The following is a 19,512-nucleotide window of genomic DNA, read 5'->3' on the forward strand; positions in this document are numbered from 1 at the left end:
TTCCTTTCCCATTCTTCTCTATTCTGATGAGACTGATGACCTCGCTGTTTGGTCTCTTCCCCTAAATCAACCCAACCCAATAGTGTGCGACGCCTCCTTTAACACAGTCTTGAAATCTCAATAGTAAAGCCCTCCGTATTGCACAACACCTTCCCTGCAGTGCACTCCACCAGAGTCTGCTGAGCACATCTGTAATGCTCTCGCACTGACCAATCCCACGACGCAATGCACCACCCCCCGGTGGATCCTCTCCATTTCCTCTATCAGTCCTATCTGGTAAGGATCCCAGATAGATGAATGATACTCAAGAATCAGTTGAAAAAGCGCCTTGTATGCCACTTCCTTCATGGACAAGTTACATTTCCATAAGATTCCTCCGATGAATGTCGGTATTACATCTGATTTTCCTACTATGTGCCAAATGTGATCAGTCCTCTCAAGACCGCTCGGGATGGCCACCCCCACATACCTACCTCCAGATACCCCACAGTAGATGGTGTTTCCAGCAATTTTTCATCAGCAGTGTAGTTGTGCAATAATGGATTTCTTTTCCTATGTATGCTCTTGTGTGTGACCTCCTGTTTAGGGTTGAGTCTGCATGGGGTCCTGCTTGTAGGATTGTAGTGTTCAGGAGATTGCTTGTTCTGTGCACTATGATGTTCTGGGGTTGCCTGTTCCATATGGTGAGATGTGGCAATATCTAGAGGGCCTGTTGTTTCTCAAGGAGTGATGGGAAACCATTTCAGGTATGTATGACCTCAAGAATTTGCTGTCCTGTGGTGTGTTGTGCTGGCTGTTGTGATTTTTGCTACCCTCATGTTGGTTGCAGGAATTTTTCCCATGTTTTGCATTCTTTGAGGTTGCATGTTGTTGCTTTGTTTTCTCTGATGGTTTTCGAGCTTTTGATGTCTGGGGCAACCTTTCCAAGAGTTGGCGTGAGACCTCCATATATGATATATAGCAGCCTTTCAGTGCAGTTAGCCTGACATGTTTTATGCATTTGGCTAGCATGTTGCAGTAATTTGCCATGTGTGTAAGTCCCTAGCACTGCTGGCACTGTGGCTGCCGTACTTTAGATTTGTAGTACTCTGCAGTGATCTTAGTGTGCAGGATGTGCTGCAGTTCACAGATAGTTTCACTAGCTGTTGGTGTGAGAAGGCTTACTTTGTAAATGGTTTCCTACTTCAATTTATGAGTCTTCCTATTTCTTTTTGTAAACTGGTAAACATTACTGGGTTTGAAACCAGCTGATATTGACTCATCTTTAAGTTCATCTCCTGGGACTGTGTGGGGGAGACCTTTTGTCGCAATATTAAGGATTTTTTGTTCTCTAGTTTAATGGTGAAATTCGGTGTGTCCTGTTCCTTATGAGAGGTTGCTGACACATGATAATCTTCAAGAGTCTCAAAATGGTATTTTATTCAGTCACTTCTGAATACTTGTCATAAGGGGCCTGAGATTTTTGCTATGACAGCATTGTTAAGCTTCGTGGACTCATTCACTTTGTAAACTACAATTTGGGAAATATTGCTAGGCCTTGCAGCCCATTGGCTGGCACTGGCCTGCGGTGATGTGCTGTTGGTGGGTTGAGATTGGACTTTGATGGTGGTGGTTGTCAAGTAGTTGGTGGGATTTGTGTCTCTTGCTGTGAGATGGTTGGTGTCTGAGTCTGCTGGTCATCTGTGATGTCAGGTGGTAATTTTGGTTCTGGTACAGTGTTCCATTCAGCATCAGAATTTGAGTCACTGTTGTCACTGAGGGTGTTGAACCTGTTGTGGCTCACCAAAGTGATGCTTGCAGGTATTATTCTCTGTGGAGTTTGCAACCATGAGGGGTTTTCTCCCTTGTACCTTTTTGAACCCAGCCCATGAGTTGTTTGGCACATGGGGGTGGCGATATAGCTGATCCTACCTGCCGTAGTTGAGCGTAGTGGTTTTTCGTATGGTTTCAGCTCAACTGTGGTGCAGGTGTCATGACCAGTTGTTGTTTTAATGTCTTTTTCTTTTTTTCATCTTGTACCACATCGTGGTTTGCTAAAGATTCTGGGACTTTGCGGAATTTTTTTACCGGTGCTGGTGCCACAAGCATATCAGCTGGTATGAGCAAAAGGGGCAAATAACATGTATGCATTCCGAGTTCTCTGTTGATGTTCTAGGACAAACCTTTCTCCTACCGGTAGTGATGTTGTTTTTCCAGGCATGGTGTCAGGTGTGTGTTAATTTTGTATGCTTGTGTTGGATTTTGAGTCTGTCCACCTTGACTCCAATATTTACTTCCACCTCTCCCCCCCCCCCCCCCCCCCCAGGTTTTTTGCAGGTTTTCTTCATTTGCTTACAGTGAGCAGGCAGTTTTAAAGTCTTTTGACAATTTTTGCATATTTCTGACTAATCCATAGTAGTTTTGTGCCTGACTTGGCAAAGCATGGGTTTGTCCTGCCTTAGCAGGGATACCTTGAAGCATGACGTAACACTAACTTCCCTACAATTCTGCCTTTTCTGGAATACCTACCTCAACACCTAAACATATGACAACATTGCTTTCTTCTCAGCAGGTGGCATTGGTGGTGGCAATGGTAGCAGCTACAGTTGACTGCTGGCAGGAGTCATAGTGGCCTGCTCATACTACAGCCACTTCGATACTATGTTTGCATTGATATTCTCTAGATACCTCTCACTAAGGTTTGTCTTTAGCAGGTTTGGAGGGGGGGGGGGGGGGAGGTGTAGTCTTGCTCCCTCTCCTCTACTCCTGCCCAGACACTCATAAACAGACCACTACTGCATTACTGCTATGTGAATTCAAAAGGCAGTCATCCTAACTACTACTACGTTCATTAGACTTGTTTCAACATTTCTCCACTGCACATAGTTTTTCCAGATGAGAAACAGCTATCGATTTTTCACCATACCACCAACAACTGTTGAGCATTTTGCTTCTCAAGGGACAGATGACCATGAAGTTTGGTCCTGTAAAACAATCATCAGCAACAGTAGTAGCATTGTCACCTTGGTCTGTCTTCGAATTTCTGATTGTCAATCACATTTATATTGAGTTGAAGAGCTATCTATCCTGAAACACAGATGCTTGTTCTGTTACATTCTCTAGTCTTACCTACTTACCAGAGATATAACAGTACAATCTTGGTTTTATTCCTTGTGTTTCTTTCATAATGTCATACTGTAGGTCTTTAATAACCTTTCTTCTCTATGAGAATTCTAGATCTTAAGAGATTAGAGAATGTGCCTTTATTTTTCTGTCAAAGCTGTTTCTAGTTTTTTCCTGTTTCAGCAGTTCTTCCTTATTATCTGACATTGTACTTCACACATGCACAATGACACCTTGTTACTTGTATTAGTTAGCATAGCTTGACTGTAAGGACATGCTAAAACAAATAAAGAACGCGTAAAAATGTTAAAATAAAATTTCTAAATTACCATATCAGTTACAGTGATCAGGAGCATCAATCTTATTCCTAGCACTGCATTTATACCATATCTTATCATGTAACAAAATACACTCCTGGAAATGGAAAAAAGAACACATTGACACCGGTGTGTCAGACCCACCATACTTGCTCCGGACACTGCGAGAGGTCTGTACAAGCAATGATCACACGCACGGCACAGCGGACACACCAGGAACCGCGGTGTTGGCCGTCGAATGGCGCTAGCTGCACAGCATTTGTGCACCGCCGCCGTCAGTGTCAGCCAGTTTGCCGTGGCATACGGAGCTCCATCGCAGTCTTTAACACTGGTAGCATGCCGCGACAGCGTGGACGTGAACCGTATGTGCAGTTGACGGACTTTGAGCGAGGGCGTATAGTGGGCATGCGGGAGGCCGGGTGGACGTACCGCCGAGTTGCTCAACACGTGGGGCGTGAGGTCTCCACTGTACATCGATGTTGTCGCCAGTGGTCGGCGGAAGGTGCACGTGCCCGTCGACCTGGGACCGGACCGCAGCGACGCACGGATGCACGCCAAGACCGTAGGATCCTACGCAGTGCCGTAGGGGACCGCACCGCCTCTTCCCAGCAAATTAGGGACACTGTTGCTCCTGGGTTATCGGCGAGGACCATTCGCAACCGTCTCCATGAAGCTGGGCTACGGTCCCGCACACCGTTAGGCCGTCTTCCGCTCACGCCCCAACATCGTGCAGCCCGCCTCCAGTGGTGTCGCGACAGGCGTGAATGGAGGGACGAATGGAGACGTGTGGTCTTCAGCGATGAGAGTCGCTTCTGCCTTGGTGCCAATGATGGTCGTATGCGTGTTTGGCGCCGTGCAGGTGAGCGCCACAATCAGGACTGCATACGACCGAGGCACACAGGGCCAACACCTGGCATCATGGTGTGGGGAGCGATCTCCTACACTGGCCGTACACCACTGGTGATCGTCGAGGGGACACTGAATAGTGCACGGTACATCCAAACCGTACATCGGCAAGGGAACTTGCTGTTCCAACAGGACAATGCACGTCCGCATGTATCCCGTGCCACCCAACATGCTCTAGAAGGTGTAAGTCAACTACCCTGGCCAGCAAGATCTCCGGATCTGTCCCCCATTGAGCATGTTTGGGACTGGATGAAGCGTCGTCTCATGCGGTCTGCACGTCCAGCACGAACGCTGGTCCAACTGAGGCGCCAGGTGGAAATGGCATGGCAAGCCGTTCCACAGGACTACATCCAGCATCTCTACGATCGTCTCCATGGGAGAATAGCAGCCTGCATTGCTGCGAAAGGTGGATATACACTGTACTAGTGCCGACATTGTGCATGCTCTGTTGCCTGTGTCTATGTGCCTGTGGTTCTGTCAGTGTGATCATGTGATGTATCTGACCCCAGGAATGTGTCAATAAAGTTTCCCCTTCCTGGGACAATGAATTCACGGTGTTCTTATTTCAATTTCCAGGAGTGTATATACCTTCATACAATAATCATATGGAATACGCATTTAAAACGAATAAATTGAGAAATATTCCGCTGATAATGTGTTGATTACATGACTGATAGTACTGAGAGAATTACACAAGATTAATTAAGATACCATAGAGTGAGATGAATAAAAATCCTTGTAATTTCTTGAAGCATGCAGAAAATATAATATCCTTTTATTTGGAGTGAACATGCTATTTTACATCAATGAGGTAGGCAGGAACACGTTTGTATGTGGCAATTTAAAACTTCTAATCCGGATCCCTTGCTTTTGCAGGCAGTATACTATTAGTTACACCATCTGAGCATGCCTGATGACATTTCTTAGAAGCATTTGTTAAAAACTGCTACAGTTAACTGATTACTGATTTAATAACCACTCTTTTAAAGTAACGAGTTTGCTTTTAAATTAGTAAATTCTTTGTGTCACCACATCCCACTTCTGTTTTAGTTGCTGTGAAAATGCTGAAGGAAATACTTGTGATGTTTTGCATCCCATTCATTGTTACTGGGTAAGTACAAAGGTGAATTAAATGTGACCTTTAGATACAGATTTTGTTTTGTTTTACTTCTGTCAGCTATCTTTTAAGTTAACGACCATTTACTTATGTGGAAGTAGAGCTTCTTTTACTACTTGAAAGTGTGTATTGAACTGGGTGTGGAATTCATGGCTTGGGTAAAAGGTAGTGCCAACATTACTGAAATTCGTACCAGACTTTATTGACAGAGGTTCACCATATCACATCCCCTCAATGTGGTTGCCCAATATCTCTGTCACCATCCCCCACACAGATGGAAGGTGTTGTATACACTATCAGCATGTCCATCTCTGTCAATGTCTCAGAAGGACTGCTCTACAGCCCAGACGATGTCTTCATTTCTGTTGTAGTACTTGCCATAAAGATACTCCTTCATTTTGTGAACAGGTCATAATCGCATGTGCTTATATAGGGTGAATATAGTGGATGTTCCAGTATCTCCCACTGCCACATACACTGGAGGTCTTGCATTGGATTCACTGTACAACATCATGCAGTTCATTGTCATGAAGGATGATTGGATACAGTGCCAGAAAGTGCTGCCCCTTTCTTCTCAGTGCTGGATAAAGGTGATGTCACAAGAAGCTGCAGTAGCATGCTGCAGTAGAAGGTGATGAAAGATTAAGCTGGGCATATTATTAGCCACAATAAACATCACATTGGTACCTGCTGGTTCTTGGTGCATGTTCTGTGGTTAAGGAGAACCAGAAGATTCTATTCATTGGATGGCCACTTTAATTGTGGTTTTTATGACTGAGCCCAGGTTTCATCCTCACTGTGGTGATGATTGAGCATTTCCTCTGCATGTGCTCTGACCATGTGCCACTTCAGTGTTGATCCAAACATGTTATTTATGTTTCCTAAAAATTCTGTTAGACCACTTGAACTGGTGTCCTGCACTTTTAGACAGCACCTGCTGAAACTGACTCAAACGTAGCTGTCACCATTCACTGCACTACTTAAATTGACCTTAAGCTATCAGCTACAGACAGCATGTATACCATTTGATGTACATCCTTCATGTTACAGCAGTGTTACCACTACTTTTTATCCAACTCTCATACAGTATGTGACAAAAATGGAAGATTTTATCATCATAGAATATTTATGTACCTAAATACTGCTCATTTAAAGGTTTGTAATGACTTATTTCTGTTTAAAAGATTCCTTTCCACCATGGAAAAAGTTTTTTCAGGAGAAACAACTTTGATTTACTTGAAAAAGGGTTTGAAGGTAACTTTTTTCAAAGTATTAAATTTGAAAAACCTCTACTACTTTCAAACTCAAATGAGTGCTGGCAACAAGTTTTATCAGTGAATCATTAACTTGTGAGAACTAGGATAGGAAGGTCTGTATCAGTATTCGTTCAAAAGATGACAGAAAGGAGGGAAGAATAAGAAATAAAGGCAAATAAAGAAGAGGAAAAGAGAATGATGAGGCAACAACTAAAAAATACACCTAATAATAATAAATAAAGTAAAATAAAATGAGAAGAGGACCTAAGGAGAAGAGGAGAATGAAGAAAAGACACAAGTGTTGAGATACAAGGTCTCATCCAAAAGCTTAGGGAAACTGATACTGAATGGAAGGTTCCAAATTGTCTATGTGTCACATTAGAAAGGAGTTTTTGTGGAAACTTTAAAGCACATGCTAACATGCTCCACAATTACATACCACTGAAGTACAGCTGTGTAGAACCTCATTCCAAAACAAGAGTTATACCTTCTGAACATGGAACAGAGCATGCACTCCTGAACTGCTTTGGGGTCATGCTCTCACACTGACTAAAAGGAGTCTCCCACCTTTTGGCCCTACAAGTTCACGCCCCATTCTATCGTTGGACCTCCCACTTTCCAAATTCTACAGAAGTGCGGGCCATTTGGGAAAGGATGCCTTACGTGGTGCACCAATTATCAATAGTGCAATTATATTAAATCTCCTGCATCTCTTCTTGTCATGGGTTTGCATCTCCACCTGCAATTCAACTATTTGGGTGAGGATACCTTTTGGGTTATGTCATCTTCTTCTGTTGTCTCCTGTCCTCTTGTGCCCCAGTGACAATATTGGATTTCTTGGCACCCAACATCCAGCACGGTAGCCAGTCTGATGTAGTGGGGCCAATATGAACCCACTTGGTGGTAGCCCCCTGACAACACAGGGATCACACTGCTGATGCCTGAGCTGTGAACTTTCCATGTATGCCAAGGAGTAGATGCCCATCTTCTTAGGGCATCGCGACTCCCGGTGACGGCCATCATACCAGGTGGCCTTTGCTGTGGCTGGATAGCACACGTGGGGAGAGCCCCTGATCAGAGTGGGTGGCATCAGGGCGGATGATCTACATTGAAGTGGACCAAGTTATCTTTTGCTGGGGACTGAATGGCCCCAGCAGTCTCTAAAAAAGGAAAAGTTGACATTAATGCTGAGAGGTACAACCCCAAATTGTTTCCCTCCCTAACCACATCATTGGATGAACGTAGATCCATGGACAAGAGAGAGCCTTATTCACCAAGGTATTTAGTCTGCAACAGAATGGATTGGGCTCCTTTTAGCTATGAAGCCTCAATTTTTTGTTGAATATCTCGAGGATAAATTTGGGGAAGTGGCTGCGCTGTCAAAAATGAGAAGTGGGGCAGTCCTTATACAACCAGCATCCCCCACCCAGTCCTTTGCATTACTCACCTGTGTCCACCTGGGTGATATTCCCATTTCCATCACTCCCCATAAAAGTCTCAATATGGACCAGGGAAGTCATTCCAGTCAAATCAACACACATTAAATAAAAATTTTACCTCACCCTCTTAGATTTTACTGAAAGTTGGTATACTTATTGTGGGTGCTGAAACTAAGAAAAATACCAGATTTCAATTTTTTGCCTCAAACCATTCCTGAAATATGGTAATGTAAACTTTTCAAAAACTGGCCAAAAATATGTGAACGGACCTTTTTTAAATTTCCCTAGGAGCTGCCCTAATTGAGCTAGAGAACTGGGAAAGGTGTCATTTTGCAGCATTTTTCATGCTCTTTCCAGTGATAGACAAAAAAACATAGCTTCTAATTAATAACATTTTTCAAAATGGTAATTAATATTTTGATTTAATTTTTTTTACAAAAAGTACATAATTGAAAATTTTCAAAATATTTCCTTAACTACTTCATACTGTTGTAAATCACATGGCAAAATATAAATGTGGGATGATGATAGGTTCATTGTTAAAAAAAAAATTATTCCAGAGTCATGTTTTTCACTAACGGCCCTAGTTTGACCAAACTGACCTTTAAGTTAGTACGTCAGTAGAGGACCGTATACATAGGGCTTGATGTCTGTACAATAATTTCTGAGACTGGAGCCATTGTTGAGATGATGTAGCCTGCATTGTTACCTTCTAAGGCTTTGTGTGCCTACAGCATTATTTTGCACTGTGGTTTTAGTGCAAATCAGTTGTTACCTCTGTGTTGACCAGTCTGCATCTATTATATTTAATAGTTCATTTTCAAGTAAATCTATACATTGAAGGACAGTTTATAAGTGGTTTTTGTATAAATATGGAACCAAGTAAAAAGTGCAGTGCTGTAAGAGTGCAGTGTTGTAATCCATTGAAGAAGTCAAATCATTTTATTAGAGACAGAAAAAAACTGAGAAATGTCACAACATGGATGCCCAAATTATTTCCTCAAATACCAAGTGGTGCCAAAATTTGTGATAAATATAGGAAAGATGTAACCAAATTGAAAAATACACCAGAGCCCATCAGTGATGAAAGTGTTGAAGAAGAATCTTCTGGATCAGAGATAATCATCCGAGACCAAGACCCTGACTTCACTCCAACTTCAGTAACTGTTAAAACATTTAACACAACACTTCAAGAACTAGGTGAGTTCCCAATTGACAAGAGAAAACTAACATCTAGGCATTACGCCAAATCAAAAGTGAAGAAAATCTCATCAATGACACGTAAACTTTTTGTTGCTCCTGAAACTTTGTCAGATACTGATATTGATGAATCCGTTCTTGAAAATCTTAAAAGAAACTTTAAAAATTCTGTAAGTAGAGCAAAAAAATTAATTATTCTTACAAGTTTACCTGAAAAGTGGAGTGTCAGGAAAATAATGAGGGAATTTAATGCTCCTAATTACATTGTTCGGCAGTCCAAAAAAATTTTGAAAGAGAGAGGATTCATGGAAGGTCTAAACCCAAAACCAGGGAGGTGTTTACCAACAAACTGTCAAAACTGTACATTCATTTTATGAAAATGATGAAGTTAGCAGGGCAATGCCAGGTATTAAAGATTGTGTGATAATTACAGAAACAAGTGGAAATAAAACAAAAATATCAAAAAGATTTATTTTGTGTAACCTTAAAGAAGCTTACAAACATTTTAAAGACACACTGTCTGCGTGTGCACAACTACCCAAAACATAAAATTAATGATAGAAAATGCCAAACTAAATACAGTAACAAACAGCAGCTTAAACAATTATAAGCAGTGCATTACAAAAATACTTTCCAACCTATCATCAGTTGATTGCAACATGGGAAACTGTGAATACTGCCCAGGAGAAACTGTCATACGTAAAATTTTAAAAGACTCTTTTCATGAAAACTTAATTGAACAAGTTCAATTCCGACAGTGGTTGTCAGTTGACTGATGTAATCTGGAAATTGTTCAGAAAACTTCTGAAGAATTCGTAGATTTATTTTGTAGTAAGATGTCGACTTTGATTCGGCATGACTTCATTGCCAAGCAACAACGAACATTCCTTAACTGCACAAGAGAAAACCTTATGGAATCTGAATTTGTTGTCGTATGTGATTTTTCAGAAAATTATAGTATAGTTCTACAGGATGAAACTCAGAGTTTCCACTGGACAAGACAACAGATTACCATTCATCCTTTTGTTATATATTACAAACAGGAAGACAAATTTGAGTATATGAGCTTTGTCGTTGTTTCTGATTGCCTGGAGCACAATACAATTGCGGTTTACACCTTTCAAAAGAAGCAAATTTCATATCTAACAAATAAATTTCAAAAGATTCCAAAAAAAGATATACTATTATTCTGACAGTTCTGCCGCTCAGTATAAAAATAAGAAAGACTTTCTGAACCTTTGCCTTCATGAGGAAGACTTCAACATAAAAGCTGTGTGGAACTTTTCAGCCACAGCACATGGGAATGGGAAAGGGCCTTGTGATGGAGTAGGGGGTTCAGTAAAGAGACTGGCAGCTCGTGCAAGTTTGCAAAGGCCATGCCAAAATCAGATCCAAACCGCACGGGATCTATTTGAGCGGGCAGTAGATAATATCACAAATGTTGATTTTGCATATTCCACTCAAGGAGACTACGCTGCTTCAGAAATATTCTTAAAAAGGCACCTTGAAGAGGCATTGACAATCAAAGGAACACAGCAATGTCACACTTTCATTCCCAACACTACATCAAAATTAATAGTCAAATACTTCTCAGGTGATATGCAGAGTTGGGAGAGGGAAGTAACTACATCACCAGACAAACTGAAGTTACAAGATGTATCAGGCTATGTCACCCCTGTATATGGCAGAAACTGGTGGATTGGGTACATTTTAGAAAAAAACGAAGAACTTGATGAAGTGAAAATAACTTTTCTTCATCCATGTGGACCAGCTAAGTCATTCTCTTATCCTGCATATGAAGATGTCCTGTGGGTGTCAGTTGTGGATGTTCTCACAAAAGTGAATCCATTTACTCCAACAGGGTGAACATACATTCTTAATGAAAGTGATGTAAACCAAACCCAGTCAGCTTTATTAAAATGTAATAAGTGAAGTTCCAAGACAATTTATTAGGAAACTACTTTCAACTCAAAACTTAATTTTTGTCTCAGGTTAGTGTTAATGTATATTTTATACAAAATTATTGTTAGTACCTATTGTGTCCCTCCCCATGAACCATGGACCTTGCTGTTGGTGGGGAGGCTTGCGTGCCTCAGCGATACAGATAGCCGTAATGTAGGTACAACCACAACGGAGGGGTATCTGTTGAGAGGCCAGACAAACGTGTGGTTCCTGAAGAGGGGCAGCAGCCTTTTCAGTAGTTGCAAGGGCAACAGTCTGGATGATTGACTGATATGGCCTTGTAACAATAACCAAAACGGCCTTGTTGTGCTGGTACTGCGAACGGCTGAAAGCAAGGGGAAACTACAGCCGTAATTTTTCCCGAGGGCATGCAGCTTTACTGTATGATTAAATGATGATGGCGTCCTCTTGGGTAAAATATTCCAGAGGTAAAATAGTCCCCCATTCGGATCTCCGGGCGGGGACTACTCAAGAGGATGTCGTTATCAGGAGACAGAAAACTGGCATTCTACGGATCGGAGCGTGGAATGTCAGGTCCCTTAATCGGGCAGGTAGGTTAGAAAATTTGAAAAGGGAAATGGATAGGTTAAAGTTAGATATAGTGGGAATTAGTGAAGTTCGGTGGCAGGAGGAACAAGACTTCTGGTCAGGTGACTACAGGGTTATAAACACAAAGTCAAATAGGGGTAATGCAGGAGTAGGTTTAATAATGAATAGGAAAATAGGAATGCAGGTAAGCTACTACAAACAGCATAGTGAATGCATTATTGTGGCCAAGATAGATACGAAGCCCACACCTACTACAGTAGTACAAGTTTATATGCCAACTAGCTCTGCAATTGACGAAGAAATTGAAGAAATGTATGATGAAATAAAAGAAATTATTCAGATAGTGAAGGGAGACGAAAATTTAATAGTCATGGGTGACTGGAATTCGAGTGTAGGAAAAGGGAGAGAAGGAAACGTAGTAGGTGAATATGGATTGGGGCTAAGAAATGAAAGAGGAAGCCGCCTGGTAGAATTTTGCACAGAGCACAACTTAATCATAGCTAACACTTGGTTTAAGACTCATGATAGAAGGTTGTATACATGGAAGAACCCTGGAGATACTAAAAGGTATCAGATAGATTATATAATGGTAAGACAGAGATTTAGGAACCAGGTTTTAAATTGTAAGACATTTCCAGGGGCAGATGTGGACTCTGACCACAATCTATTGGTTATGACCTGTAGATTAAAACTGAAGAAACTGCAAAAAGGTGGGAATTTAAGGAGATGGGACCTGGATAAACTGAATGAACCAGAGGTTGTACAGAGTTTCAGGGAGAGCATAAGAGAACAATTGACAGGAATGGGGGAAAGAAATACAGTAGAAGAAGAATGGGTAGCTTTGAGGGATGAAGTAGTGAAGGCAGCAGACGATCAAGTAGGTAAAAAGATGAGGGCTAGTAGAAATCCTTGGGTAACAGAAGAAATATTGAATTTAATTGATGAAAGGAGAAAGTATAAAAATGCAGTAAATGAAGCAGGCAAAAAGGAATACAAACATCTCAAAAATGAGATCGACAGGAAGTGCAAAATGGCTAAGCAGGGATGGCTAGAGGACAAATGTAAGGATGTAGAGGCTTATCTCATTAGGGGTAAGATAGATACTGCCTACAGGAAAATTAAAGAGACCTTTGGAGATAAGAGAAACACTTGTATGAACATCAAGAGCTCAGATGGAAACCCAGTTCTAAGCAAGGAAGGGAAAGCAGAAAGGTGGAAGGAGTATATAGAGGGTCTATACAAGGGCGATGTACTTGAGGACAGTATTATGGAAATGGAAGAGGATGTCGATGAAGATGAAATGGGAGATACGATACTGCGTGAAGAGTTTGACAGAGCACTGAAAGACCTGAGTCGAAACAAGGCCCCCAGAGTAGACAACATTCCATTGGTACTACTGACGGCCTTGGGAGAGCCAGTCCTGACAAAACTCTACCATCTGGTGAGCAAGATGTATGAAACAGGCGAAATACCCTCAGACTTCAAGAAGAATATAATAATTCCAATCCCAAAGAAAGCAGGTGTTGACAGATGTGAAAATTACCGAACAATCAGTTTAATAAGTCACAGCTGCAAAATACTAACACGAATACTTTACAGACGAATGGAAAAACTAGTAGAAGCTGACCTCGGGGAAGATCAGTTTGGATTCCGTAGAAATACTGGAACACGTGAGGCAATGCTGACCTTACGACTTATCTTAGAAGAAAGATTAAGGAAAGGCAAACCTACGTTTCTAACATTTGTAGACTTAGAGAAAGCTTTTGACAATGTTGACTGGAATACTCTCTTTCAAATTCTAAAGGTGGCAGGGGTAAAATACAGGGAGCGAAAGGCTATTTACAATTTGTACAGAAACCAGATGGCAGTTATAAGAGTCGAGGGACATGAAAGGGAAGCAGAGGTTGGGAAGGGAGTAAGACAGGGTTGTAGCCTCTCCCCGATGTTATTCAATCTGTATATTGAGCAAGCAGTAAAGGAAACAAAAGAAAAATTCGGAGTAGGTATTAAAATCCATGGAGAAGAAATAAAAACTTTGAGGTTCGCCGATGACATTGTAATTCTGTCAGAGACAACAAAGGACTTGGAAGAGCAGTTGAACGGAATGGATGGTGTCTTGAAGGGAGGATATAAGATGAACATCAACAAAAGCAAAACGAGGATAATGGAATGTAGTCGAATTAAGTGGGGTGATGCTGAGGGAATTAGATTAGGAAATGAGACACTTAAAGTAGTAAAGGAGTTTTGCTATTTGCGGAGCAAAATAACTGATGATGGTCGAAGTAGAGAGGATATAAAATGTAGACTGGCAATGGCAAGGAAAGCATTTCTGAAGAAGAGAAATTTGTTAACATCGAGTATAGATTTAAGTGTCAGGAAGTCATTTCTGAAAGTATTTGTATGGAGTGTAGCCATGTATGGAAGTGAAACATGGACGATAAATAGTTTGGACAAGAAGAGAATAGAAGCTTTTGAAATGTGGTGCTACAGAAGAATGCTGAAGATTAGATGGGTAGATCACATAACTAATGAGGAAGTATTGAATAGGATTGGGGAGAAGAGAAGTTTGTGGCACAACTTGACCAGAAGAAGGGATCGGTTGGTAGGACATGTTCTGAGGCATCAAGTGATCACCAATTTAGTATTGGAGGGCAGCGTGGAGGGTAAAAATCGTAGAGGGAGACCAAGAGATGAATACACTAAGCAGATTCAGAAGGATGTAGGTTGCAGTAGGTACTGGGAGATGAAGAAGCTTGCACAGGATAGAGTAGCATGGGGAGCTGTATCAAACCAGTCTCAGGACTGAAGACCACAACAACAACAACCTATTGTGTTAAATTTAGCTATGTACAGATACCTGTTACTCAAAAACAAGCATTATGTATTTAATTTGTTTAATAGTTCCATTTCAAACATCATGAACCAGAACTATTATGTAAATACTTATACTTATTCATCCTTTATTTCAGTTTGTAGTTAAATGCTCAATTTCTTGTGTTTGTTATATCGGTTAATATACTGTTAGTGAAGTTGTATGAAATTGAAATTAAAATAAGCAATCAACTTAATTATAAAATGTGCTGATTAGTTTTGGTTTAATAAGGTGATGTTTTGATATTTCTAATACTTTTTTTACTTACCTTTCAGTATATTTTAAAGAAATTCCTGTTTGTTAAAGGTCAATTTGGTCAAACTAGGGCCGTCAGTGAAACACAAGAGTCCAGAATAATTTTTTTTAACAATGAACCGATCATCATACCAGATTTATATTTTGCCATGTGATTTACAATAGTATGAAGTAGTTATTGGAAATATTTTGTAAATTTTCAATTATGTACTTTTTGTAAAAAGATTAAAATTAAATCAAAATATTAATTAGTATTTTGAAAAAGGTTATTAATTAGAAGCTATGTTTTGTTGTATATCCCTGGAAAGAGCATGCAAAATGCTGCAAAATGACATCTTTCCCAGTTCTCTAGCTCAATTAGGGCAGCTCCTAGGACAATTTAAAGAAAAGTCCGTTCACACATTTTTGGCTGGTTTTTGAAAAGTTTACATAGCCATATTTCAGGAATGGTTTGAGATAAAAAATTGAAATTTGATATTTTTCTTAGTCTCAGTGCCCACTACAAGTATACCAACTTTCAGCAAAATCTAAGAGGGTGAGGTAAAATAGGTGTGTTGATTTGACAGGGGATTATTTTCCATTGCGACCTCCTCTTGCAGTCTGATGATGAGCTCTGTGCCAATTTAGAACAGTGGGGTGTTCATTTCATCCGGTGCGTCTACAGGGGACCCAAAGACAATAGGGTTGCTATCGGTGCCTTCATCATGGCCTTTGAGGGTGATAACACTGCCTGAAAAGGTCAAGGTGATGGTCTACCGCTGTGACATCAAACATTACATCCCTCCCAATACGCGGTGCTTTAAGTGCTTGAAATTCAGGCACATGTCTTCCTGCTGAAATTCCAGTGCCACATGCAGATACCGTGGACATACACTGCATCCAAATACTTATGTGTGCCTCCTACCACTTATGTCAACTGTGGAGAGCACCACTCCTCCCACTCGCCAGACTGCACAGTACTCCAAAAGGAGTGGAAAATTATGGAGTACAAGACCCTGGACTGGCTGACTTACCAAGAGGCTAAATGTAAATTTGAACGATTGTATCCCATTTGGTTGACATCTGTATATGCTGCAGCAATGTTGAGATCACCCTCTCATGTGCCAGAAGTTCCACACTCCCTGCCGCGTACAGTGGGTCCTCTGGGCCACCTGAATACATCCACCCATTGGTGGTAGGGGGTACATCTTCTTCTGTTGCTCCCAAAGCACCTACTTTGGGAGCAATACCTCCCCAAACGCCCAGGACGTTGGTCCCCTCCCCCAGCTGGAGACGCACCAGCCTCCTCCGGCTCCTCTGATGCGGAAGGGGCCACTTGGAACCTTCCCTTCCATGGTCTCTACTAACGCCACAGTGTACACTTGCCAATGGCTGAAGGAGGTACAAGCTGCTGGCCGAAGGGCTTCACGATCTTTCTCCATTCCTGAAGCTACTACAGAGCTGCCGTCCCAGCAAACCCCTGTAGAGAAGCGAGAGAACAAGCAAATGAAGAAGAAGTCTACTAAGAAACAGGACCCTCCAGTGGCCCCAACACCACCACTCCCTACCAGTTCTGTGCCTGAGGACGAAGTGGAGATTTTTGCATCCCCTGAGGACCTGGCTTTCACCGACACCTCATCTGCAGTGGCGATGGATACAAATACTCAACCAGTGGCGGCAGATGACGCTACAACATAACCTGCCTCTTTGGTCATTACATGTCTTCCCAGATTCCAGAAAGTGTCATCTTCCAGTGGAACTGTGGCAGTTTTTTCTCCCATCTGGCTGAGTTACATCAACTTTTAAGTACTACACTTGCTTTTTGCATTGTCCTTCAGGAAACCTCGTTTCCTGCAATGCGGACCCCCACACTTCATGGCTATTGGGGGTTCAACAAAAACTGTCCTGCCTGTGACAGACTGTCCGGCTGAGTTTGCATCTTTGTCTTTACCTCTGTCTGTAGTAAACCTGTGCCCCTTCAAACAACTTTAGAAGCTGTGACTGTCAGGGTGAGGACAACACAGGAAATTACCATATGTAACATCTACCGCCCTCCAGATGGTGACCCACAGCCCCATGCATTGGCTGCACTTATTTCACAACTCCTCCCCACCTTTTCTCCTTCTGGGTGATTTTATTGCCCATAACCCTTTAAGGGGAGGAACTAAGGTTACTGGCTATGGCAAAGATGTTGAGGACCTGCTAACTCAACTTGACCTTCGCCTCCTAAATACAGGTGCCCCCACACATTTCAATGTGGCACATGGCACATATTTGGCCATTGATCTCTCTGGCCTTCTCCCATCTATCCACTGGAGAGCACATGACGACTTGTGTGGTAGTGACCACTTTCCACTCTTCCTGTACCTACTACAGTGTCCCTCATCTCGCCGCTTGCCCACGTGAGCTCTTCCCAAGGCTGACCTGGGACACTTTCACATCCGCTACCGCCGTTGAATCTCCATTACATGACACCATTGATGAGGTGATTCACATTATTACTAATACCATTATTAACACAGCTGAATCAGCAATCCTTTGTTCCTCCAGTTGGCCCAAGCATATGTCAGTGCCTTGGTGGTCGCGAGAAATCGCTGCGGCCATTAGAGACAGTAGGCAGGCTCTCCAACATCACAAGCACCACCTATCCCTGGAGAATCTCATTGGCCTCAAATGGCTCTGTGACCAGGTTTGCCTACTCATCAAACGAAGGAAACAGGAGTCTTGGAAATGCTATGTCTCAACCATTGGAACACAGACCTCCCCTTCCCAGGTTTGGACAAAGCTCTGCTAACTTTACAGCTATCAGACCCCTGTAGGTGTCCCTGGAATTTCCACAGATGGAGCTGTATCTGCCAATCCAGATGTAATTGCAGAGTGACTTTTGCTCCATGCCACCCTTAGCCATATAATGTCCCTTCAGTGCATGGGAATTTCTCAGTGCTCTTGCTGACTGTTCTGACACATCCCCTGGCCCAGACCACATCCATTCGGAAATGCAGAAGCATTTGTCAGTGGATTCTCAGCGCCACCTCCTTGCCGTCTTCAACTGCATCTGGGGAGATGACAAATTCCTGTCGCAATGGCAGGAAAGTATCATCACCCCAGTGCTAAAACTTGGTAAGAACCCACTAGATGTTGATAGTTATCATTGTAACAGCCTAATAAACGTTCTGTGCAAGCTACTTGAACATATGGTGAGCTGGCGGTTATGTTGGCTTCTTGAGTCTTGGGGCCTTCTGGCTCCATTCCAAGGCAGTTTTCGCCAAGGACACTCCACCATCAACAACTTGGTGCACCTGGAATCTGCCATTTTATCAGCCTTTTCCTGGCCACAACACCTTATTGCTGTCTTTTTCGACCTGATGAAGTCATATGATACCACTTGGTGACACCACATCCTCACTACTCTGCATGAGTGGGGTCTCTGAGTCCCACTCCCAATCTTTATACAGAACTTTTTGTCGCTCTGCACTTTCAGAGTTCGCATTGGTGCATCCCACAGTATACCCCATATATAAGAGAATGGAGTCCAGCAGGGCTCTGTCCTGAGTGTCCCACTCTTTTTAATTGCTGTCAATGGTCTTGCATTAGCAGTAGGATCGTCAGTCTCTTATCTCCTACATGCTGATGATTTTTGTATTTTCTTCTGTTCCTCTTCTATTGTTTTGACTGAATGCTGGCTGCAGGGAGCTATACAGAAGGCGCAGTTGTGGGCCCTCACTCAATGGCTTTCAGTTTTCGGCTGCCAAAACTTGCGTCATGCGCTTATGTCATCGTTGTACTGTCCATCCCTATGCAGAATTTTACCTCCATGACCCTACTAGATGTAGTGGGGACTTACTGCTTTTTGGGACCGGTATTCGACTCCCACTTAACTTGGCTTCCTCATCTCTGTCAGCTTAAGGGCAAGTGCTGGAGGCACCTTAATATTATTCGATGCTTCAGCCACACTGATTGGGATGCCGATTGTCGTACACTGCTGCAGCTGTACAAAGCCTTCATACAATCCCATATTGACTACATAAGCACGGTGTATGGTTCAGCATTGCCCTGCGTACTACGTCTGGACGTGCGAGAAAAGATGAATATAAAACAATTGAACATGTTAAATTTAAAACAACAGCAGCTCACAAGACAACCAATACAATTAAATCAGTTGCTGCATATTCTCTCTTAGATGGACCTTCATTGTCTTGTGGATGCCCTTGTAATTTCAGTATTGATTTAAACCAAAGCTTCTTTCACGGGAATGGATGGCTAACAGTCGCCATTGTACGTGGTGGAAGCTGTCTAACAAGTTTGACTGGTCTTGAATCATTTGTGGACAGAGACATTATAGTCTACAAAACATATTAAGTTCACTGGTGGTTGTACATTACATTTTCATAAATAAAGTTATTGACCGGTACCCCCCCGGTTATTGATCTGTAGCGTAGCCCGACGTCTAACAAGTTTGACTGGTCTTGAATCATTTGTGGACAGAGACATCATAGTCTACAAAACATATTAAGTTCACTGGTGGTTGTACATTACATTTTCATAAATAAAGTTATTG

General features: G+C 42.1%; 1 protein-coding gene across 1 annotated transcript in view; it reads left to right on the forward strand.

Moving 5' to 3' along the window:
• Positions 1 to 5,131: 5,131 nt before the first annotated feature.
• The window catches only part of LOC126474375 (uncharacterized), a 60,284-nt gene continuing 45,903 nt past the window's right edge, over positions 5,132 to 19,512 (forward strand). The window contains exons 1-2 of the mRNA XM_050101842.1: positions 5,132 to 5,136; positions 5,338 to 5,436. Of these exons, the coding sequence (XP_049957799.1) occupies positions 5,132 to 5,136; positions 5,338 to 5,436 (104 nt within the window). The remainder of the gene's footprint in view (positions 5,137 to 5,337; positions 5,437 to 19,512) is intronic.

This window comes from Schistocerca serialis, chromosome 4 (assembly GCF_023864345.2).
Source record: "Schistocerca serialis cubense isolate TAMUIC-IGC-003099 chromosome 4, iqSchSeri2.2, whole genome shotgun sequence".
Classification (NCBI taxonomy): Eukaryota; Metazoa; Arthropoda; class Insecta; order Orthoptera; family Acrididae; genus Schistocerca; species Schistocerca serialis.